Source organism: Lampris incognitus, chromosome 18 (genome assembly GCF_029633865.1).
Source record: "Lampris incognitus isolate fLamInc1 chromosome 18, fLamInc1.hap2, whole genome shotgun sequence".
NCBI lineage: Eukaryota > Metazoa > Chordata > Actinopteri > Lampriformes > Lampridae > Lampris > Lampris incognitus.
This window is the reverse complement of record NC_079228.1, coordinates 36,017,862-36,037,944: the sequence shown is the minus strand read 5'-3', so window position 1 is coordinate 36,037,944 and position 20,083 is coordinate 36,017,862. Positions and strand designations below refer to the sequence as shown.

At 46.7% G+C, this 20,083-nt stretch overlaps 1 protein-coding gene and 1 long non-coding RNA gene across 2 annotated transcripts; both read left to right on the top strand.

Moving 5' to 3' along the window:
- The first annotated feature begins 1,772 nt into the window (after positions 1-1,772).
- LOC130128206 (uncharacterized) lies at positions 1,773-5,601 on the top strand. Its single transcript, XR_008811897.1, has 3 exons — positions 1,773-2,177; positions 2,765-2,824; positions 5,562-5,601. It is a non-coding gene; the product is annotated as an uncharacterized LOC130128206 (long non-coding RNA).
- A 3,522-nt stretch (positions 5,602-9,123) lies between these two features.
- On the top strand, positions 9,124-19,573 carry LOC130128756 (BCL2/adenovirus E1B 19 kDa protein-interacting protein 2-like). Its single transcript, XM_056298471.1, has 9 exons — positions 9,124-9,187; positions 10,795-10,878; positions 11,673-11,834; positions 13,208-13,444; positions 13,988-14,090; positions 14,643-14,774; positions 16,704-16,790; positions 16,902-17,000; positions 18,313-19,573. The coding sequence occupies exons 1-9, from the start codon at positions 9,160-9,162 to the stop codon at positions 18,335-18,337; spliced, it is 957 nt and encodes a 318-aa protein (XP_056154446.1). The 5' UTR covers positions 9,124-9,159; the 3' UTR covers positions 18,338-19,573.
- The last annotated feature ends 510 nt before the right edge of the window (positions 19,574-20,083 follow it).

The window sequence follows — 20,083 nt, the reverse complement described above, 5'->3', positions numbered from 1 at the left end:
GATTTCTCCTGCCGACGAAGAGACTCAAACCGCCGAGTCATGTGCACGCCGAAGTGCACGGCGACACCCCGAAACCCTCCTGCACCCTGCAGGAGGGTTTCGGGGTGTCGCCGATCAGAGGAGACTTGACTTTTCCTCTTTCTTCCTATTTCAGTCTTTTATGACCGCCTGTAAGGGGGGACATTTTCAGTTCCCTGCACCGGGAGGTCAAAGGTCACCTCCAGAAAACATGGACAAAACGCTGAAGGACACTTCAGCGGGTTATATTTTCAGCGCTGAAGACATCAGGTGTTATGTTAACTATTCAAATTAATCCAGAATTAGACTCTAAAAGCGACCCAATGACCAACACACACACGGTGTCTCGCTCATGGACGCGGCCCACGACAGTCCTGGTGGGCCGGGTCACAGCTCCGAGCCAGACGGACTCCGGTTTTCAAACCAGCGAACCTTCAGCTTGTCTGTTTGTCGGCCTCTGCTGCGAGCCGAGAAAAGACCTTTTACTTCCAACGATATGAGATGGGACATCAGCAGGAACCTGCCTAACTCGTCTTCATCATCATCATCATCATCATCATCATCACACACACACACACACACACACACAGGAGCGTACAGACAAAACCTTATTTTAACTAAATCCATATCGTGCCCTGTCAGTTATCTCACATCGCGGATGTGTGTGTCTGTGTGCACAAACTGTGGTGTGTGTTTTTGTGTTTGTGTGGGCAAGTGTTGGGTTTGTTTGTGTGTGTCCGTGTCTGTGTCTCTGTTTGTGTGTGTGTGTGTGCATGTGTGTTGTCTGTGCGTTGGTGTCAAAATGTGTTTGTGCATGACTGTTTGTGTCTTCTGTCTTTGTGTGTGTGTATGTGTGTGTGTGTATGTGTGCTATTGTTGGGCGTGATTGTGTGTTTGTCACAATGTGATTATGTGTGTGCATGTGTTCGTGTATGTTTTTGTGCTCAAGTGTTGTGTGTATGTTTGCTGTGTGTGTGTGTGTGTGTGTGTGTGTGCATTCATGTTTGCATATGTGCAACTGTGTCAAAATGTGTTTCTGTATGTGCATGCTTGCACATGTGTGTGTGTGTGTGTGTGTGTGTGTGTGTGTGTTATTGTTGGGCGTGATTGTGTGTTTGTCACAATGTGATTATGTGTGTGCATGTGTTCGTGTATGTTTTTGTGCTTAAGTGTTGTGTGTGTGTGTGTGTGTGTGTGTGTGTGTGTGTGTGTGTGAGTGTGTGTGAGTGTGTGTGTGTGTGTGTGTGAGTGTGTGTGTGTGTGTGTGTGTGTGTGAGTGTGTGTGTGTGTGTGTGTGTGTGTGTGTGTGTGTGTGTGAGTGTGTGTGTGTGTGTGTGAGTGTGTGTGTGTGTGTGTGTGTGTGTGTGTGTGTGAGTGTGTGTGTGTGTGTGTGTGTGTGTGTGTGTGTGTGAGTGTGTGTGTGTGTGTGTGTGTGTGTGTGAGTGTGTGTGTGTGTGTGTGTGTGTGTGTGTGTGTGTGTGTGTGTGTGTGTGCATTCATGTTTGCATATGTGCAACTGTGTCAAAATGTGTTTCTGTATGTGCATGCTTGCACATGTGTGTGTGTGTGTGTGTGTGTGTGTGTGTGTGTGTGTGTGTGTGTGTGTGTGTGTGTGTGTGTGTGTGTGTGTGTGTGTGTGTGTGTGTGTAAGAGTTTGCTCTGAGCAGGCATAGACATGCAGAGTAGTTTCCACCCATGCAGCTAAGCCCGAACAGCTCGTGTTGCCGTGGTTACCGGGCTGGGCCCTCGCCGTGGTAATGGACCACACCTCTCTCTCTCTACCGGTTAAAAGGTGTGGCGAGAGAGCGAGAGAGAGAGAGAGAGAGAGAGAGAGCGACAGAAGTGGAGGGTGAGAGAGTGATACGAGGGGATTTCATGAAGTCGGAAAAGTCAGTGTTCTTGAACCGAGGCCTACCTAACCCTGCGGGATCCAGGCCTACGTAACCCTGCAGGATCCAGGCCTACGTAACCCTGCAGGATCCAGGTCTACGTAACCCTGCAGGATCCAGGCCGACGTAACCCTGCAGGATCCAGGCCTACATAACACTGCGGGATCCAGGCCTACGTAACCCTGCAGGATCCAAGCCTACATAACCCTGCAGGATCCAGGCCGACATAACCCTGCAGGATCCCGGACGGGACCTTGCGGCGCTGCGAAGGTAATGAAATGTTCCTGTTCACGTTTCACATGTGGACGTCTTATCAGGACTTCCACTCCACACACCGACTCCCCGGGTCAAACTCTGTTGACATGGCGGCACACCGTAACCTTCTTGTGTTCACAAAGTCTAGGAATCTCTACTGACAGCCATGTAGGCCTTTACAATGAGGTGGTTTATCCCCCCCCCCCCCCCCATGTATACTTCTGTGTCTCCTGTAGGGTGGACGAGACTTGAGTTTTGTGGCCTGATTGGTTAAGAATACACGGATACATTGTTTAAAATGTGACCGTGGTGTTACTTGTAATAATAACACTTGTGAATAATAATAATAATAATAATAACAATAATCTGTGCAGCCTCCATTGCAGGGTTCATACACGTTTGCATTCCTGCATTTAAAGCAGACGACGTATCGTGTCGAAACACACCAGCGGTCTCCTCGTGTGTTCAGACTGCAGCTGCCGGACTTGCCCACCAGGCGGCAGCAAGGAGCCAAACACGGATTTCCTTTTCTTTTGTCAATTATCGATTAACGTCGAAGATTTACCCCTCAGCTCATTTATCCTCATCATCCTCACCTTCAGAAACAGCAACAGCAACAGCATGGAGTGCAGAAAGGAGGACGAGGAGGAAGACCCGCCCAGGTCAGAATGGATCCGCTTCCTGTTTTTAACTTTGAGCTTGTTGAAACATTTGACGATGTTGAAATTGTGTGATTGTGCACTTGTCCTTAAACTCAGTATTCAATCCGGGAACGGTGGAGGTAGTGTAACTCCAAGCAATTTAGCTAATCAGTAACTAATTGTGGCAGGAGGATCAAAGAAGTGGAATCAGTTCATCTGGACACAACATTTATTGACCGAAACGTTTCACCACTCAGCTAAGTGACGTCTTTAGTCTCACCTGACTGCAGGTATCCCCACCCTTATAAACAATACCCCCCCTCCCCCCCGGTTCAGGGACTGTCGTTCCCGCTTCACACAGCTGGCCTCTTTGACTCCCCATTCAAACCATCGTTCCTCCCTATCAAGGATGTGCAAGAGTGGCCACTGGCCTGTAGGTGGTGTAGAGACTGTGGAGTCCTGGCCTGTAGGTGGTGTAGAGACTGTGGGGTCCTGGCCTGTAGGTGGCGTAGAGACTGTGGAGTCCTGGCCTGGCGTGTTAGCTCTCCTGTGTTGTTGCGCCATCCTCTTGGCCAGCGTCTGTCTGGTTTCCCCAATGTACAAGTCACGGCAACCCTCCTGGCACTTAACAGGGTACACTATATTGCTCTGTTTGTGCCGGGCGACCCGATCCTTAAGGTGGACCAACTTCTGGTGCAGCTTGCTTTGGGGTTAGAAAGCAACTGAGACGCGGCGCTGCGGTGTTTAGAAAATACGCGTCTCAGCTTTTTCGACACCCCCGCCACATACGGAATCACCACTGGTTTACGCCTAGGCCGCTGTGTGGTTGGGGACATTGTCAGCTCGGTGGTACAGCGTCCTGATGACTCCTAGTTTGTGCTCAGCGGATGATTAACATCAACAATCAAATGTCCCCCATCGCCAATTACAATTTCCCAGTCTAAGAAGGCTAACCTTTCATTGTTCACCTCCTCCCTGGTGAGCCTGATGTGGTGTCCACAGAGTTAACGCGGTTGGTGAAATGTGGTACGTCCTGAGATTTAATTTCATCCCAGGTGTCGTCCACAAATCTGAACCATGGCTAGGTGGTGTCCCTGGATAGGACATCAGAGCCCTCTTTTCACTTCCTCCATATACAAGTTGGCCACTACAGGTGAGATTGGGGGACGCATAGCACACCCGTGCCTCTACCTATAGTACTGCCCCCTGTATATGAAGTACGTGGACTGAAGTCACGGCTTCAGGAGCAGGGTCGTTTTGTGATTTCTTAGGGACTACCTCCACGGCTGCATCAACAGGAGCGCACGTGAAGAGAGACTTAACATCATAGGAGGCCATTGTTTCACCCCCCCCCATAATGATGTCCCTCACCTTATCCACAAGACCCATTGTAACGTGCGTGGATAAGTAGACACGTTGGCCGCTGGCTACCGGGTCTGACCCTTTAGTCGAGCGGTAAACGATGTCTCCTGCGGTGCGGGCGATACGGGTTCGCTTCCCGGCCGCGGCAGTTCCTGCGGTTGCGTTGTCCCCCCAATTCGCTACCAGTGTTTCTCAACCGGGGGTCCGCGGACCCCTAGTGGTCCGGGGTGTAATTGCAAGGGGTCCGTGAAAATAAAATATCTTTAAAAAAAAGATCCTATGACATTTATAGAAATAGGATTATTTTACTCAAATGTGACTGAGACCTTTATCTACCTAAACTATAAAGGGTAACAGGACTTTTTTCTCTAATTACATCTGTTTCACAAGTGCCATTTGCTCGCACTCGCGTACAAGTTTACGGCAATCCTCGCCGCAGTGAGTCAACATGTCTTGATGCATGCTCAATAATCCAGGGAAGAACACCAAAGAAGGTTGAATCAGTTCATCTGGATACAACGTTTATTGACAGATGCATTTCCATGTCATCACTCAGCTAAGTGATATCTTCAGTCTAAACTGACTGCAGGCATCCTCACCCCTTATAAACCGGGGGGCGGGGGGGGGCTAAGAGTACAACTGTACATCTGTCGCCATCTTACAATGCTGTGATGAATGGTACACGTGGCCTTTGAAACTCTAATTAGTGGCCACACCCATATTTGCACATGAAACTGGTCGTTGGTTTCGGTCTTTAGGCAACTGTATTGTACTGTGTTGTTTATCAGGGGTGGAGATGCCTGCAGTCAGTTTAGACTGAAGATGTCACTTAGTTGAGTGATGAAACGTCTCTGTCAATGAAGGTTGTATCCAGATGAACTGATTCAACCTTCTTTGATGTTCTCATCTGGATTATTGGGCATGCATCAAGACACGTGGCAGGGAAAGATTAAATCTACTTCTAAGAAGCCAGTGGCTGTGCATGCAGAGTAACATCTGGGCAGCACGGCGGTCCAGTGGTTAGCACTGTTGCCTCACAGCAAGAAGGTCCTGGGTTTGAACCCCAGACCATCCCAGGTCCTTTCTGTGTGGAGTTTGCATGTTCTCCCCGTGTCTGCGTGGGTTTCCTCCGGGTGCTCCGGTTTCCTCACCCCATCATGCATGTTAGGGTTAATACTCTTGTCTGTGCCCCTGAGCAAGGCAACGGAAAGAAGAACTGGAGTTGGTCCCCGGGCGCTGCAGCTGCTCGCTGCTCCAATAGGATGGGTTAAATGTTGAGGACACATTCATTGTATCCTGTACAATGACAAAATGAATTAGCTTTTTCTTTCTTCTTAATGAAAGAATCTGTTTCTGAGACCTTTAAAATGTCCTCACGGTTCGTTGTCTCGTGTAGTTCACCTTCGCCGGATGGTCAGGAAACAGACTCCTCAACTACTGCAGCTACCACACCTACTACTACAGCTACTACTACAGCTACTGCAGCTAGATCTACTACTACAAGTACCATAACGACTCCTAGAGATACTGCTGCTACAGCCTGTGAGGACAGGACAGGTACTACTTTTTTTTTAAATGATCTTTTACATAATCTAATATGGAGTTGTTTTAGTCAGTAAATGCACCCAGTCTGTAAAGAGTGGTGCTTTAAGGCTTTTCCAGTATTTTTGGAGCGAGGTTAGCGTTGTAATGCCAAACATAATACTCTATACTTCTATCAGTTCCCTTCATTTCATTAAGTTTATTTGTGAAGTAATTCTCAAGTCCTATGAATTATTTATTATCAGTCTGAAACTCCTTACTGTAATGATGGAGGACATATTTTTAACATGACTTTCCCTTAATACTTATTTAGCAGTTGTGTACATAGAGTTCGAGTCTTTCCAACCAAACAGTCCACCAGCTGGTTTTACTAAATACTAAGAACTAGATACTACATCCTACATACTAAGTACGAAGAACTAGATATTACATACATCATCTGATCATTAGCTGCTTCTCCGGGGTCGGGTCGCGGTGGCAGCAAGCTAAGTAGGGCACTCCAGATGTCCTTCCCCCAGCAACGCCCTCCAGCTCCTCCTGGGGGATCCCAAGGCATTCCCAGGCCAGACTGGACATGTAGTCCCTCCAGCGAGTCTGGATCTACCCCAGGGTCTCCTCCCAGTTGGCCGTGCCCGGAAAACCTTCAAAGGAAGGCGCCCAGGAGGCATCCTAATCAGATGCCCGAACCACCTCAACTGGCTCCTTTCGACATGAAGGAGCAGCAGCTCTACTCCGAGCTCCCTCCGGATGGCCGAGCTCCTCACCCTATCTCTAAGCCCAGACCACCTAGAGAGGAAACTCACTGCCGGTATCCACCAACGGGTTCTTAGGTTGCCACCTTGACAGGCACTGATGACCTTGTGACCACAGCGCCGACCTGCCACATCTGCAATAGAGGCTTTGAACATGGCCCACTCAGACTCCATGTCCCCCGCCTCCCTTGGGATACATGAGAACTTCTTCCGGAGGTGGGAATTGCAGACCTCATGGACAGGGGCCTCCGCAAGACGTTCCCGGTTCACCTTCATTACACGTTTGGGTTGGCCAGGTCTGTCTGGCAGCCTTCCCCGCCATCTGATCCAACTCACCGCCAGGTTGTGATCAGTTGACAGCTCTGCTCCTCTCTTCACCCGTGTGTCCAGAACATACGGCTGCAGGTCTGACGATACGTCCACAAAGTCTATCACTGATCGTCGGTGTTCTGGTACCAAGTACACACATGAACTACCTTATGTTCGAACATGGTGTTTGTTACGGCCAATCCATGACTCGCACAGAAGTCCAATAACGGCACTGCTCGGGTTCCCTCCACGTTTCTCCGTCATTACCCTCATGAGCATTGAAGTCCCCCAGCAGAACTACAGAGTCCCCAGGCAGAACCCTATCCAGGACACCACCCAGAGACTCCAAGAAGGCTGGATACTCCAAAGTGCCATTCGGTGCATAAGCACACACAACAGTCAGAGCCTTCCTCCAGTGCAGTCGTATAGAGGCGACCCTCTCGTTCCCGGGGAGAACTCCCACACGGGCGGGGCTCCACTTGTGACTTGTGACTTGTGAGTATCCCCACACCTGCCCGGCGCCTGTCACCTTAGCCAACTCCAGCAAAGTAAAGAGTCCAGCCCCTCCCCAGGAATTTGGTACCAGCGCTCATACTGTGTGGAGGTGAGCCCAACTATATCTTGTTGGTACTGGTCCACCTCCAGCACCAGCTCAGCCTCCTTCCCTGCCAGACAGGTGACATTCTGCGTCCCGAGGACCAGTCCTCGATGCTGCAAGTTGGCACGCCCCAGTCCCCGCCTTTGCCTGCTGCCCGGCCTGCACTGCACCCAACCCAAGTGCTCATCCCCATGGGTGGTGGGTCCCTGGGGTGGTGGGTCCATGTTGATTTTTCGGGCAGGGCCCCATGGGCCAATAGATAGATATGTGTATGTAGATACACATACTACATACTCAATACAAAGAACCAGATACTACATACTACATAGTAAATACTAAGAACTAGATACTACGTACTAAATGCTAAGAACTACATACTAAACACTACTACTACTGCTACTGCTACTACTACTTTCGGCTGCTCCTGTTAGAGGTCGCCACAGCGGATCATCCATTTCCATCTCTTCCTGTCCTCTACATCATCCCTCTGTCACACCAGCCACCTGCATGTCCTCCCTCACCACATCCACAAACCTCCTCTTTGGCCTTCCTCTTCTCCTCTTCCCTGGCAGCTCCATATTCAGCATCCTTCTCCCAGTATACCCAGCATCTCTCCTCCACACATGTCCAAACCATCTCCATCTTGCCTCTCTTGCTTTGTCTCCAAACCGTCCAACCTGAGCTGTCCCTCTAATATACTCCTTCCTAATCCTGTCCTTCTTCATCACTCCCAATGAAAATCTTATCATCTTCATCTCTGCCACCTCCACCTCCAGCTCCTGTCTTTTCATCAGTGCCACTGTCTCCAAACCATATAACATAGCTGGTCTCACTACCATCTTGTAAACCTTCCCTTTAACTCTTGCTGATACCCTTCTGTCACAAATCACTACATGCTAAACACTAAGAACTAGATACTACATACTAAATGCTAAGAACTAGACACTACATACTAAGAATGAGATACTACATACTAAACACTAAGAATTAGATAGTACATACTAAATACTAAGAACTAGATACTACATACTAAACGCTAAGAACTAGACACTACATACTAAGAATGAGATACTACATACTAAACACTAAGAATTAGATAGTACATACTAAATACTAAGAACTAGATACTACATACTTCATACTACATCCTAAACACTAAATACTTCCTCCGTTTGGTTGAAGGTGTTAGTCAGTGAAATCCTCATGTAGTATTTAAAAAAAAAGCCTGTGTACTTTCTGCCCATAGTAGTAAACACTTAATATTCTGGAGAAAAGCCATAATGATGATGATGATGATGATGATGATGATGATAACCCACCGTCCTGTTTCCTTATCCAGTAGATGAGGAGAAAGCGCCCAAGTCCATAGCTGAAAACACAGCAGGTATGGACAACAGAGTTCCTGGTTGTCGGTTTAAATTCCATTACATCTCTGACTGATGTCGGTAAATATTCGCATCCCTCTTTCTCCTCTTTTTTCATCTTCCGTCTTCTGAAGATGAGGAGGAGTCACAAAGTTCTCCAGGAAACAAAACCGCTGCTGAGGACAGATCAGGTAAGAATACCATTTAAATTCTGTCTGTTTGTCTGTCTAAATATCATTACATGTGTTCTCATCAGTTGTCTTTTTTCTCTGTAGGAGACAGAGAGGAAGCATCTGAATTCCTCCCAGGTGACTCCATCAGCACCAACACCACCCCCCTCTCTCTCTCTCGCTCTCTCTGTCTGTCTTCATTCCTACTTCTTCTTCTCTTCCAGGTTGTCCTAATGGCACAGGTTCTTCTGACCAGGCCATGTCGACTCCAGTTAAAGACAGACCAGGTAAGACGAGGAGCTTTCTCTTTTGACTCCAATAATAAAAACCTGTCGGTCCACTTTCCTTTTTACCTTCGACAACAAAACATAGAAGCTCCTGTTGTCTTCATAGAGAAACTCAGGTTGAGCTATTACACATTTTTTTGATTGATTATGTTTGATTGATTATTGATTATCCATCCATCCGTCATCCCAACCGCTTATCCTGCTCTCAGGGTTGCGGGATGCTGGAGCGTATCCCAGCAGTCACTGGGCGGCAGGCGGGGAGACACCCTGGACAGGCCGCCAGGCCATCACAGGGCCAATATTGATTACACTGGTCAACATAAATTTTCTTGCATGGGGTTTTTCAATAGATTCTGGCTAACTGCTGGGTGCTGAATCCAAATCTGGCATTAGTTTTTGCCTATCACATCAGGTTTTTGAACTGTGAAAAATCCTTATTTTTGAGAAAACAGCAATTTTACCCTCAAAGTTAAAAAAACACTGTTGCATTAGAAGATCGATAGATGCAAAAAGGATTACAATGAATACATTAACACTCAGCCTAGCATGAAATTACTTAGGAAATGAATAGGGGCCATTTTTATTCCCAACAAGATTGCCAGACTAGATGGTCAACTTTTGTAAAATCCTGAATAAGGAGCGTACAGGTGGCATGAAAACTTGATGTGATAGAGCAAACCTGAGCTCAGATTTGGATTCAGCAGCCCAAAATTAGCCAAAAACAGTTTCCAAAGTCCATGCAAGAAAAAAAAACTATTTTTGTAGACCAGTGTTGTCATACTTTTTAAAAATTTTACCATTTTTTTCAATAAAGCACAAAAGGATGATCTTTTTTTTCAATAAAGCACAAAAGGATGATCATGTTGAAATGTACATCCACGTACATTTCAACATGACCATTTAAGGTGGTATATGACGACCGCAGAGAATACCGGTCTCTGATTGGCTGGAGGGTGTTGCGTTAAAACTCTACCACACATGTAGTTCGGCTCAGGTTTAATCACTGTTATAAGTTCGTACGCCGGACACCATCTCCATAGCAACACGCTGTTCTAAGTAACCATAGCAACAGGCTGAATCAGTAGCAAGCACACAAAACATTCCAAGTTAGCTTACTGGCTAACTTTTGCTTCCTAACCGTTACATCCTGAGTTCAAAAACTTCAACAAAAAAACAACTGAACGCTTTTAACACTCTGGTAAGTGACCCTGGCATAAGCTGGATAAACCATGACAAAGGGATCCGTTAAAGGATTTCAACACTCCATGGAGGCAAAGAAAGACCCGGTGTACACCTTGTTGTGGACTATCACTTCCTTCTCTGTAATTGAGTTTGCTTCCATCATTCCAGTGTTTTTCAAGCTTGAAAGTGGATTAAAGTCTTTACCTCTCATTAGATTCAGTAGATTTACACGTAGAAATTATGATTATGCTTGGCTCCACCTCATGTTTCTCAAGTACCACAACAAGATCATGTCCAAACCACTACGATGAAAGTTATCACAAATAAGCCACACAACCAGAGCCATGGCTCTTATATGGTTGATAACCTGCAAAGGAACCAGTCCACCCATTTAAAATCACTCTGTTTCCCATTCCTCCCTGTAGCTCCGCCCAGCAGTCTGACCCTGTCGGGGTCGCGACCCCGCCGGAAGAAGATTCTGGTGGCCCCGGCCTTAAGTCTGTCTCTGGGTATGCCGTCCTGTCATTCATGAACTGTCAATCGATCGATCAATCAATCAACAAAACTTAATTTATAGAGCGAATTTCATAGGTCAAAATGCGATAGACTTTACGTGAGGTGCAAGTACATCCACCAAACCCCCGCTCCAGCAGGAACACTCCGATAGAATTCGCCACATTATTACTATTATATTTCAGTGAATAAAAATAATCAAAAAATACTTATTAGGAGTACAAAAATTCTCTCAGTATTTTTTCTTGGGCCTTCACTGACTACCTTGAAGGCCCGGGGTGGGGGGGGGCGTCTAATCTTCTGGTCTTATTTGATTATGCCGGTCATATTAGAGGTCAAAACTGAACCGAGACTGACAGATAAGCTGTGGGAAACTCCTCGTAACAGCTTTAACTATTGTGTGATGCAGAGAAGGGAGGAAAAGAAGTGCCAGGCTTGACTGACGGCAGCAAACCAGGATTTAAGAATGGCGGCAACGCCAACGTTAACGCACCGTCTCAACACTTTGGCTTTAAAAGGGGGGCTGATAGTGTAAATAACGACTCTGCTTTGTAAAACAACAAATACCTGCTGCTCAGTTTAACAGTAAAAAGCTCAATTTGCCCGGCTTGCATTGCACCCTACCCCGGCGCTCCTCCCCGCGGGGTAGTTTTAAAGGATAGCAGCTAACTTACATCTCCAGACGGCTTCCTTTACATTGCAGTCGTCGTTTTCAGCGTTTTGAGAATAAAGGTGTTCATTCACCGGCGGTGTGACGTCAATCTCAAGTCATGTCAATGTGCGTTGTAAGACTGCAGCAACTCGGCGCCCTCCGACGACTTCCCCTCCGCCATCCTGTCGCCCTCCCCCGACGACGAAGACGACACGGGATTGGACTTCGACCTGGACAACATGGACACGCCCTCGGACAGCGAGTCGCTTTCCTTTCCCCTGTACGACCTGGACGTAGAAGGTGAGGCCCGACGGAGGTCCGCGTTGGTTCTTTATTCTGGCCTTGTGTGGGTATATGTGTGAGTGGCCGTCGTGCCCGGCTACGTGATGCTGTTAATATTTGTCTTGGTCCCTCTGATGACGTATAAGCCTTGTATGATTAAACTGTGTTGCATCCAGGCAAGTATACTAGATGTAATGGCCTATTTTGGTTAACGGTTACATTTCAGAGCCTGTTAAGTATTGTAGTGAATTCGGGGGGGCAACCACAGGAACTGCCGCAGCCGGGACGCGAACCCGTATCTCCCGCACCGCGGGAGACATCGCTAACCGCCCGACTAAAGGGTCCGACCCGTTAGCCAAGGGCTACCGAGCCTATTCATCCGTGATCGGGATGGGCTGGGATGGGCTGGGCCCACCTAATTTTCTCTGTGCCCACCCACACTGTGATTTCTGCCTACCCCACAGACTGTGGAGTTTGTTTGTTTATCACTTCCTGTCTGTCTCGATATCTGTCTGCCTGTCTTTATTTCCGCTCCCGGTGTGGGAAGACTGGCGGTGCGAACTTAAGTTTGCGATGGCCTCACCCAGTACCGTCCATGCAGTGTCTTTGTCCGCGTCTGCGTTTAAGTTGTGTCTTCGTTTGATGGCCGGGAGAGCTGGCGCTGGATCGGCTGGGAGAGCTTGGCCTGCTGTGCCTTGTGGGCCCAGGGACCACGGCCCTGCCTGGGGTTGCGCACGAGGAGGAAGCAGCAAGGGCGGTCTGACAGGACATGGGAGTGGGGCAGGCTAAAGTAACTGCTAGCCCATGCAGACCGGTAGTTCGGATAACACTGAGGGCGGTCTGGCGGCGGCCTCGCCTAGCCTTGTGGTGTTTTTAGTGTCGTTGTGTGGAGTGCAGGAGGTGTGTCAAGGGTGTCTGGCTAAGAGAACTGGCGCTGGATCAGCTGGGAGAGCTTGGCCTGCTGTGCCTTGTGGGCCCAGGGACCACGGCCCTGCCTGGAGCTGCGCCCAAGAATGAAGCACCGAGGGCGGTCTGACAGGACGTGGGAGTGGGGCAGGCTAAGCTAACTGCTAGCCCAAGCAGACCGGCAGTTCTGACAGTCAACCTGGCTGGCATTCGCTCCCTTAGACAGTGAATGTTTTTTTGTTTTTTGTTTTTGTTAATGGTGGATATGTGTGTTAGATTAGATATACATATGTGTTAGTATGTGTTCTTGAAGTTACTGTAGTTGTGGGGTATGTGTTTTTGTCTTTGTGTTGCCCCGCTGTGGGCTGGGGGAAACAATATTTCGACTCCCGTACATGAAATGAAATGACAAATAAAGTGTTCCTGATTCCTGATCCCCCCCCCCCCCCTCTCTCTCTCTCTCTCTCTCTCTGACTGTCTCACAGATGATTTCCGTCGTCTTGGTATAGCATCATGGCGTTCCAAGTCTCATGGTTCCGGTCCAGGCTGCCGGTCCGGGGCAGTGCCGGAGATGGATCAGGCTGGACTAGGCTCTCTCGAGCAGGACACGGTGGACGACCAAGGCACCAGGTGGCGCTGTTTCACTACGGGACACCCGTCGCAGGAGAGCAGGGTCAACATGAGCGTCCTAGAGCCCTACCTCCGCGTCCTCTCCCACGGAGGTCAGCGCAAAGCTGTGGCTCCGATGTAGGCAGGGACACTTCACCGTCTGCTCTCAGTCAATCAGTCCAACTTTGCTTACAGAGCACATTTCTTACTTTAAAATGCAATGCAATACTCTTCACGTCAAGTGAAAGAGCACAGATTTAAAGAAAGTGGTGATAAAAGAAGCAAATAGAAAGTGAGTTGGGAGCTAATGCTAGCATTTTTGTTAGCAGGCTAGTTCTCCATAAGACTGTTGGTGAACAGCCAGCACTCCATTAACTCTCTACTCTATTAATAGATCAAAAATTAACTTTTGTATTGATCAAATCTTCAAAACAAAGTGGATATACTAAGTCTTAAGACAACTCCTTCATACTGCTTCTAAAAATAAAGTAATATAAATGTATGCTAGCAGGACACGGTGGTTCAGTGTTAACCCTGCAGTAAACAGACTGGGCTTCATAAGATAACCGGTCTCTAGCTAGTCTTTCATTAGCTAGTAATTTATTAACATGGTAATCAGCGGTTGGTATAAATTTGCAACCACCCCTCTCTCGCAGGTTACTATGGTGACGGTATGAATGACATCATAGTCTTCTCTTCCTGTTTTCTGCCCGAGAACAAACTGGAGAATTACCAGTATGTCATGGATAACTTGTTTAGGTAATCCCCCCCCCCACACACACACACACACACACAAATCACAAAAACCTTTTACTGTGTCTCATGTATATTTTTAGCAATACATTTGACCTCTGAACTTTGACCCCTGATATCTGATCTGCATTCATATCAGGGATCATTGTGACAAAAAGTATACAATACGATAAAAGGTACTATGACCCTACAGTACAAGCTTCTGTTCTGCCTATGTGACACGACTTAGAACATTATACAACATTTTCCATTCAAGGTCATCAGAAGGCCTAAACCGTGGAGACACGAGCACGGAAGGCACCAGGCACCTGAACTGACCACTTTGAATTACCTGATGAATAAATAGGAGATGAACAATTTAGATTATTTCCACTGTCACCATACACTACTAACTAACTTGTGAAACCAGCCAGCTCAGCATGCTTTCTAGCTTATTCATTACTGCGTCAAAATGTTACAGTTTCATTTAGCAGACCCTTTTATCCAAAGCGACGTGCATTAACCTGCACTTTACCGCGTAATGCTCCTTTAAAAAGCAGCAAAGCTTGTCTGTGTCAGGTATGTGGTGGGGACGCTGGAGCTGATGGTAACAGAGAACTATGTGATGGTCTACCTGTGTGCCGGCGGTCAGAAGGACAAGCTGCCGGGCATCAGCTGGCTCCGAGGTTGTTACACCACCATAGACCGACGGTAGGCGGCGTCTCTTCCTCTCTACCACAGTTTACCTTTTTTTCTTCATTCTGTTCCGCTTCTTTGTCTGTTTTTTCCTGTGTTTAATTATTCCATATACTTTGTGTCTTTCCTTCTCTTTTTCGCTCTCATTATTCCATGTAGTTCGTGTCTGTGTCCAAAAGAGGGCAGTAGCTCGACGCTGTGCTTCACATTCAGCCGCCTCGTGTAAACGGCAGTTTAAGATTCAGTCACACGTGTTCAGCTCTCCGTTAAAGAGCTCAGGGGTCATTTAGAGCCAATCAATGAGGGACCTTCATAAATCGTCACGTTCAGCTCTTAGTGTTCGCCGGGAAAGGAGAAAATATGAAAACTCCCACGGCGAATATTCTGCTTCAGAAAATGGCGGGAGGACGCGCGGCTGCATCACTTTAAAGACTGACTGCGTGTCTGTTTAATTGCTGACCGGAAAGAGAACCGGAAGTCAAGGGTGAATGAGCGGGATAGACCACCGGAACACTTCCGGGTACCTTGACAACAGGACGCCAGGAGAGGGGGATAGAAAACCCAAGCCGCCAAGCCGCACTGTATTAGGTTACGTCTATTCTACATTTTATAATCACCAAAATGTCGAGAGCCGGTAGCTATGTGGAATTCCACAGTTAGCTAAACATTTCTGAGTGGGATCACATTCTTCAAACCCATATGTATTGTAGCGAATTCGGGGGACAACGCAACCACAGGAACTGCCGCGGCCGGGAAGCGAACCCGTATCGCCCGCACCGCAGGAGGCATCGCTAGCCGCTCGACTAAAGGGTCAGAGCCGCCATCCAGCGGCCAGCGTGTCTTCTTATCCATGCACGTTACAGTATTTTTATCCATTAAAATTCATAAAATGGTCCCTCCTCCCTGAATATTTGGTCACGTGCTCAATTTTGTTTATCTTTCCTAGAAACGAGGGGTAACTACCCCGGTCTCCCTTACCCAGTTAAAATGCAAACAGTGTTATCACATTATTATTGTCATCCTTATTGAGTAGTATATCATGCATCATTGTATGCAGTCATGTGTAATCCAGTAAAAAGTAATAACTGAATAAAATGCAAACATTTGTTGAAAATGTAGCCTAGTTCCTATGTCTTTTCCCCATGGCTGCTCTAGGTCATGATGTGTGATTCAATTTTTGCCTTTTATCATTTCAGGGTGTAATGCATGAGTGGGGTTATTAACCCATTCCCCTGTTCTACTGAAAGGACACTGGCCACCGATATTTCGCAGTATCGGTTCTTGTCCGCAGCAGCCAACGTAGCGACATAGTTAGCCATTTATCCCCCTCTAGCGCCCCACCCGCTCTAACGTTCGAACGCGGAAGTGCAGTGGTCTATAGAGAAGGCGGTAGTATAGTTAACGCGAGACTTGGAACGAGAGCGAGAGAGAAGTATCGCGATGTCGGAGCTTTAAAACAAAAGTTGGTCGGACGTGAATCTGAGCTGAACGTTTCCCTCCGGCTAGCCGTGTGACGGAGGGCTGCGAAGAGGGGAACGGGGAGGGAGGGAGTCAAGTCACGTTTATTCATGTCGCCCAAAATCACAAGGTAGTCACGAAGGGCTCTCTCAACCACAACCAAACTAGCGGCGTCGCACGGTGTAATTCACAGATCTGCCCCGACACCTGACTGCGTCTAGACAACTTCCTGTCTCACTTCCTGTTTTGCCCCTGCAGGACAGAGCGGGTGAACCTGTCGCTCCATTTAGTCACACAAAGATCCCAATGTTCAGAAACCGCCGGGGTGTGTGTGTGTGTGTGCGTGTGTGTGTGTGCGTGTGTGTGTGTGTGTGTGTGTGTGTGTGCGCGTGTGCGTGTGCGTGCGTGTACACTGAATCACCAAGGGTTTGAAAACAGTTGACTGTCTCACATGCCTCTTGTTATTCTCTCTTTGGCACTCTCCAGATTACGGAAGAATCTGAAGGGTCTGTATGTCGTCCATCCAACCTGGTACATCAAAGCCCTCATCACCATCATTAAACCCTTCATCAGGTCTGCAACTTCCTTTTCCTCTCTTTTCTTCTTGGTCTTGTACTATTTATGTTACTGGACATTGCATGATTCACCCCATTCTCTCTCCCCCCTCCCCCTTTCTCTCTCCAGCTCTAAATTCAGTAGGAAGCTGCAGTTCGTGGATAATCTCCAGGCTCTTTCTGACCACATTCCTACTGAGCACGTGCAGATTCCAGACTGCGTCCGACAGTGAGTGACATCATCATCCAACCAGGGACTACTGTGACGCAATAGAAGAATCAATACTTTATCGAGCTGTTTCCACAGTCGTGAACGTCCCACTGCTCTTCTGTTCTTAGATACCAAAGTGTTATCCAAAGGAATTGAATCAAGTGCAACTGGACTTGGTATATATATATATATATATATATATATATATATATATATATATATATATATATATATATATATATATATATATATATATGAATCAAGTGCAACTGGACTTGGTATGTGTATATATGAATCAATTCCAACTGGACTTGGTATATATGTACCAAGTCCAGTTGCACTTGATTCAATTCCTTTGGATAACCATGACCTGGATGAATGAGAACATTCACAGACAAGGTGTTATTCATTTCATTTGCCACTGAGCACCGGAAGCGGCTACACGTTAGCTCTCATGTAGCCCAGAATACAGCCAGCTAAATGCGGCCCACCTTCAGACCAGGCTCTCTGATTAATTCCCACAGTCCAAAGACATGTAGGTCAAGTGAATCGGCCATACTAAAATTGTCCCTACGTGGGCCCTGTGATGGCCTGGCGGCCTGTCCAGGGTGTCTCCCCACCTGCCGCCCAATGACTGCTGGGATAGGCTCCAGCATCCCCCCGCGACCCGAATTCGGATAAGCCGCTTGCATAATGGATGGATGGATGGAAGAAATTCTGTGTTGATTAAACCAGGCTACATTTGGTTGAAAGTGAAAGTCTAGTGCATGTCCCAAAGTCTTAGCTGGAGAGCTAACTAGCCGCTGCTAAAACAAAAGCAATTAAAAGTATGCTATCACAGCATGTGGACTTGTGTTGTGTATCTTAGGCATTTAAAGATGTTTGGGTGCTGTGTAATTATGTAACAGTTAATTAAACAGTTTGCTGCAAAAGTCAGCTATACTATGTGTTGGCTCTATTCAGAGCTAACACATAGTATAGCTGCCATGTTGAAATCGTGTCCCGTGCTTATTCCCAAACAACTTTAACTGTCAAAGATACCCAATGTAAATCCATGTATTGTACAAAATACTTTTAATTGCTTTTGTTTAAACATATCTAGGATAAGATTTAGACATTTACACGATTTTCCCTCTAACCAAATGTGGCCCTGTTTTAGCATAGCCGGTGCACAGCATTTATACATCTTGGGTATTCAATCAACGCAGACGTACTTATTGGGAATGTTGTGTTGGCATTGCTAGCTACAAAGTCTCCCATGTGTTTTACAGTGCTGGGTTTTAACTTACTAGTGATTCATCAAATCTTAAATCTGATCCTCATTGTTCAGGTTTGACCAGAGTCTGACCCGGTGAAACTCGGAGTCTGCAGAATGAAAGAGGATCTGGGATTTACAGCAACAGGCCAACGGATGGATACAGGAAGAAAAAAAAACAACTTTCTCCCTTTTGACATTTTAATCTCAAATGGTGAGATTGGTTTTACTGGTGGACACCAGTCTGTCTGTACGGTGTATTGAACAGAAGTGGGACCGTGTAGTTGTTTCCCAAGTTCCGAGTTCTAAGCTTTGAGTTTCAAGTCCTAAGCAAGTTGTTATGTGCTCTTCATCAAATTTAATGCCATTTCAAAAAATTTAACAGCAGAGTAATTTAACATACAAAATGCACAATGTTTTTTAAAATGTGTATTTATTACGGATTGATTCAAAATGGGTCTGTAATTATGCAAATGAAGCGTTGATTGGGTGACCACTTTTTAAAAGCATTTTATCTCTGGACTCGGAGAAGGAGACAAAAGGCTCAAGTCCAAGCCAAGTCGATCGGTGTTAAAGTCAAAATCCAGCTGCAAGTCTCTTTCAAGTCAAATTTGGGACTTGAGTCCGACTTGATTCCAGGTCATGTGACTCGAGTCCACACCTCCAGTTCTGACTGCGGTGGGCCTTCAGAGACCGACTGAATCCAGTTTAGTGATTCAGTCTTAGCTCAGTCTGTCTGAGAGCCGGTTTGGTTTGAGGGCCACGTCTTGCTCCGGCTTGTCGTCTGTTTCGTGAGAACCGACGTGTTCTCTTTGAACAGAGAGGGAAATCAGTCAGGTGATGAAACCGCAGTCTGAGATACTTGACTGAGAAACACACTTCCCTGATTTCAGAGACAGTTTCGGTTTGGTTAATATAAATGAAATGATACTCACGAGTAAATCCAACATTTCATTGTTTTTGATGTTCTCCTGTACCAACACGTATCTCAGTAAGACGTCAGGAATGGAAGGGATAACATGACGACTCAACACGGCCCTTCCTATCCAGTTAACTTTGACATAAGCAAAGTGAATGGGCTACATAGAGAGCCGGGGAATATGACATTAAATCTCGGTAGATTAAAAAGAGGAATCCATCCAAAAAAAACCCAAACATTTGAAGCGTGAACCTAGGGAACGCAAAAGGGATGTGGTTGTATTAATATATTGACTGAATGTCTCAAGTAAACGATCATCTCCTTCAACTGCCATAAAAACCCTGTTCACATCATTTTACTGCCTCTCTGACTTAAACGGTGGTGTGGTCGAATGTGCGAACACTAGGCTGGGATTCATTCAATAAATAAATTATGTTTAATAACTGTGTGATTCAAGGTCTCTATTTCTTCATCTGTCTATTTTATTACAGTACATAAAATAATAAATTTTATCTATTAAAGGCGCCCTTCGTGACACTCAAGGTCACCTTGCATCAAATACAATAAACAACAAAGCAGTAAAAAACATGAGTGCAAACAATACATCACACAATAAGCAACAGAGCATAAATCGGAAGTGAATAAAAAAGATGAATTTGATGCGGTTAATGCTGTTAAAGTGAGTATGCTAGTTTAAAAAGGTGGGTTTTAAGAGCGGTTTTGAATTCTGTAATGGAGCCCAGTAAGCGGATGTGATGCGGAAGGGAGTTCCAGAGTTTGGGTGCAGCACAGGAGGAAGACCTGGCACCCATTGTGCTGAGGTTGATGGCTGGTAGTGCCAATAGACCTGCTGGTGAGGACCGCAGGGAGCGAGATGGAGTGTAAACCTGAAGGAGGTCTGTGAGATAAGCAGGGGGTGGATTTATG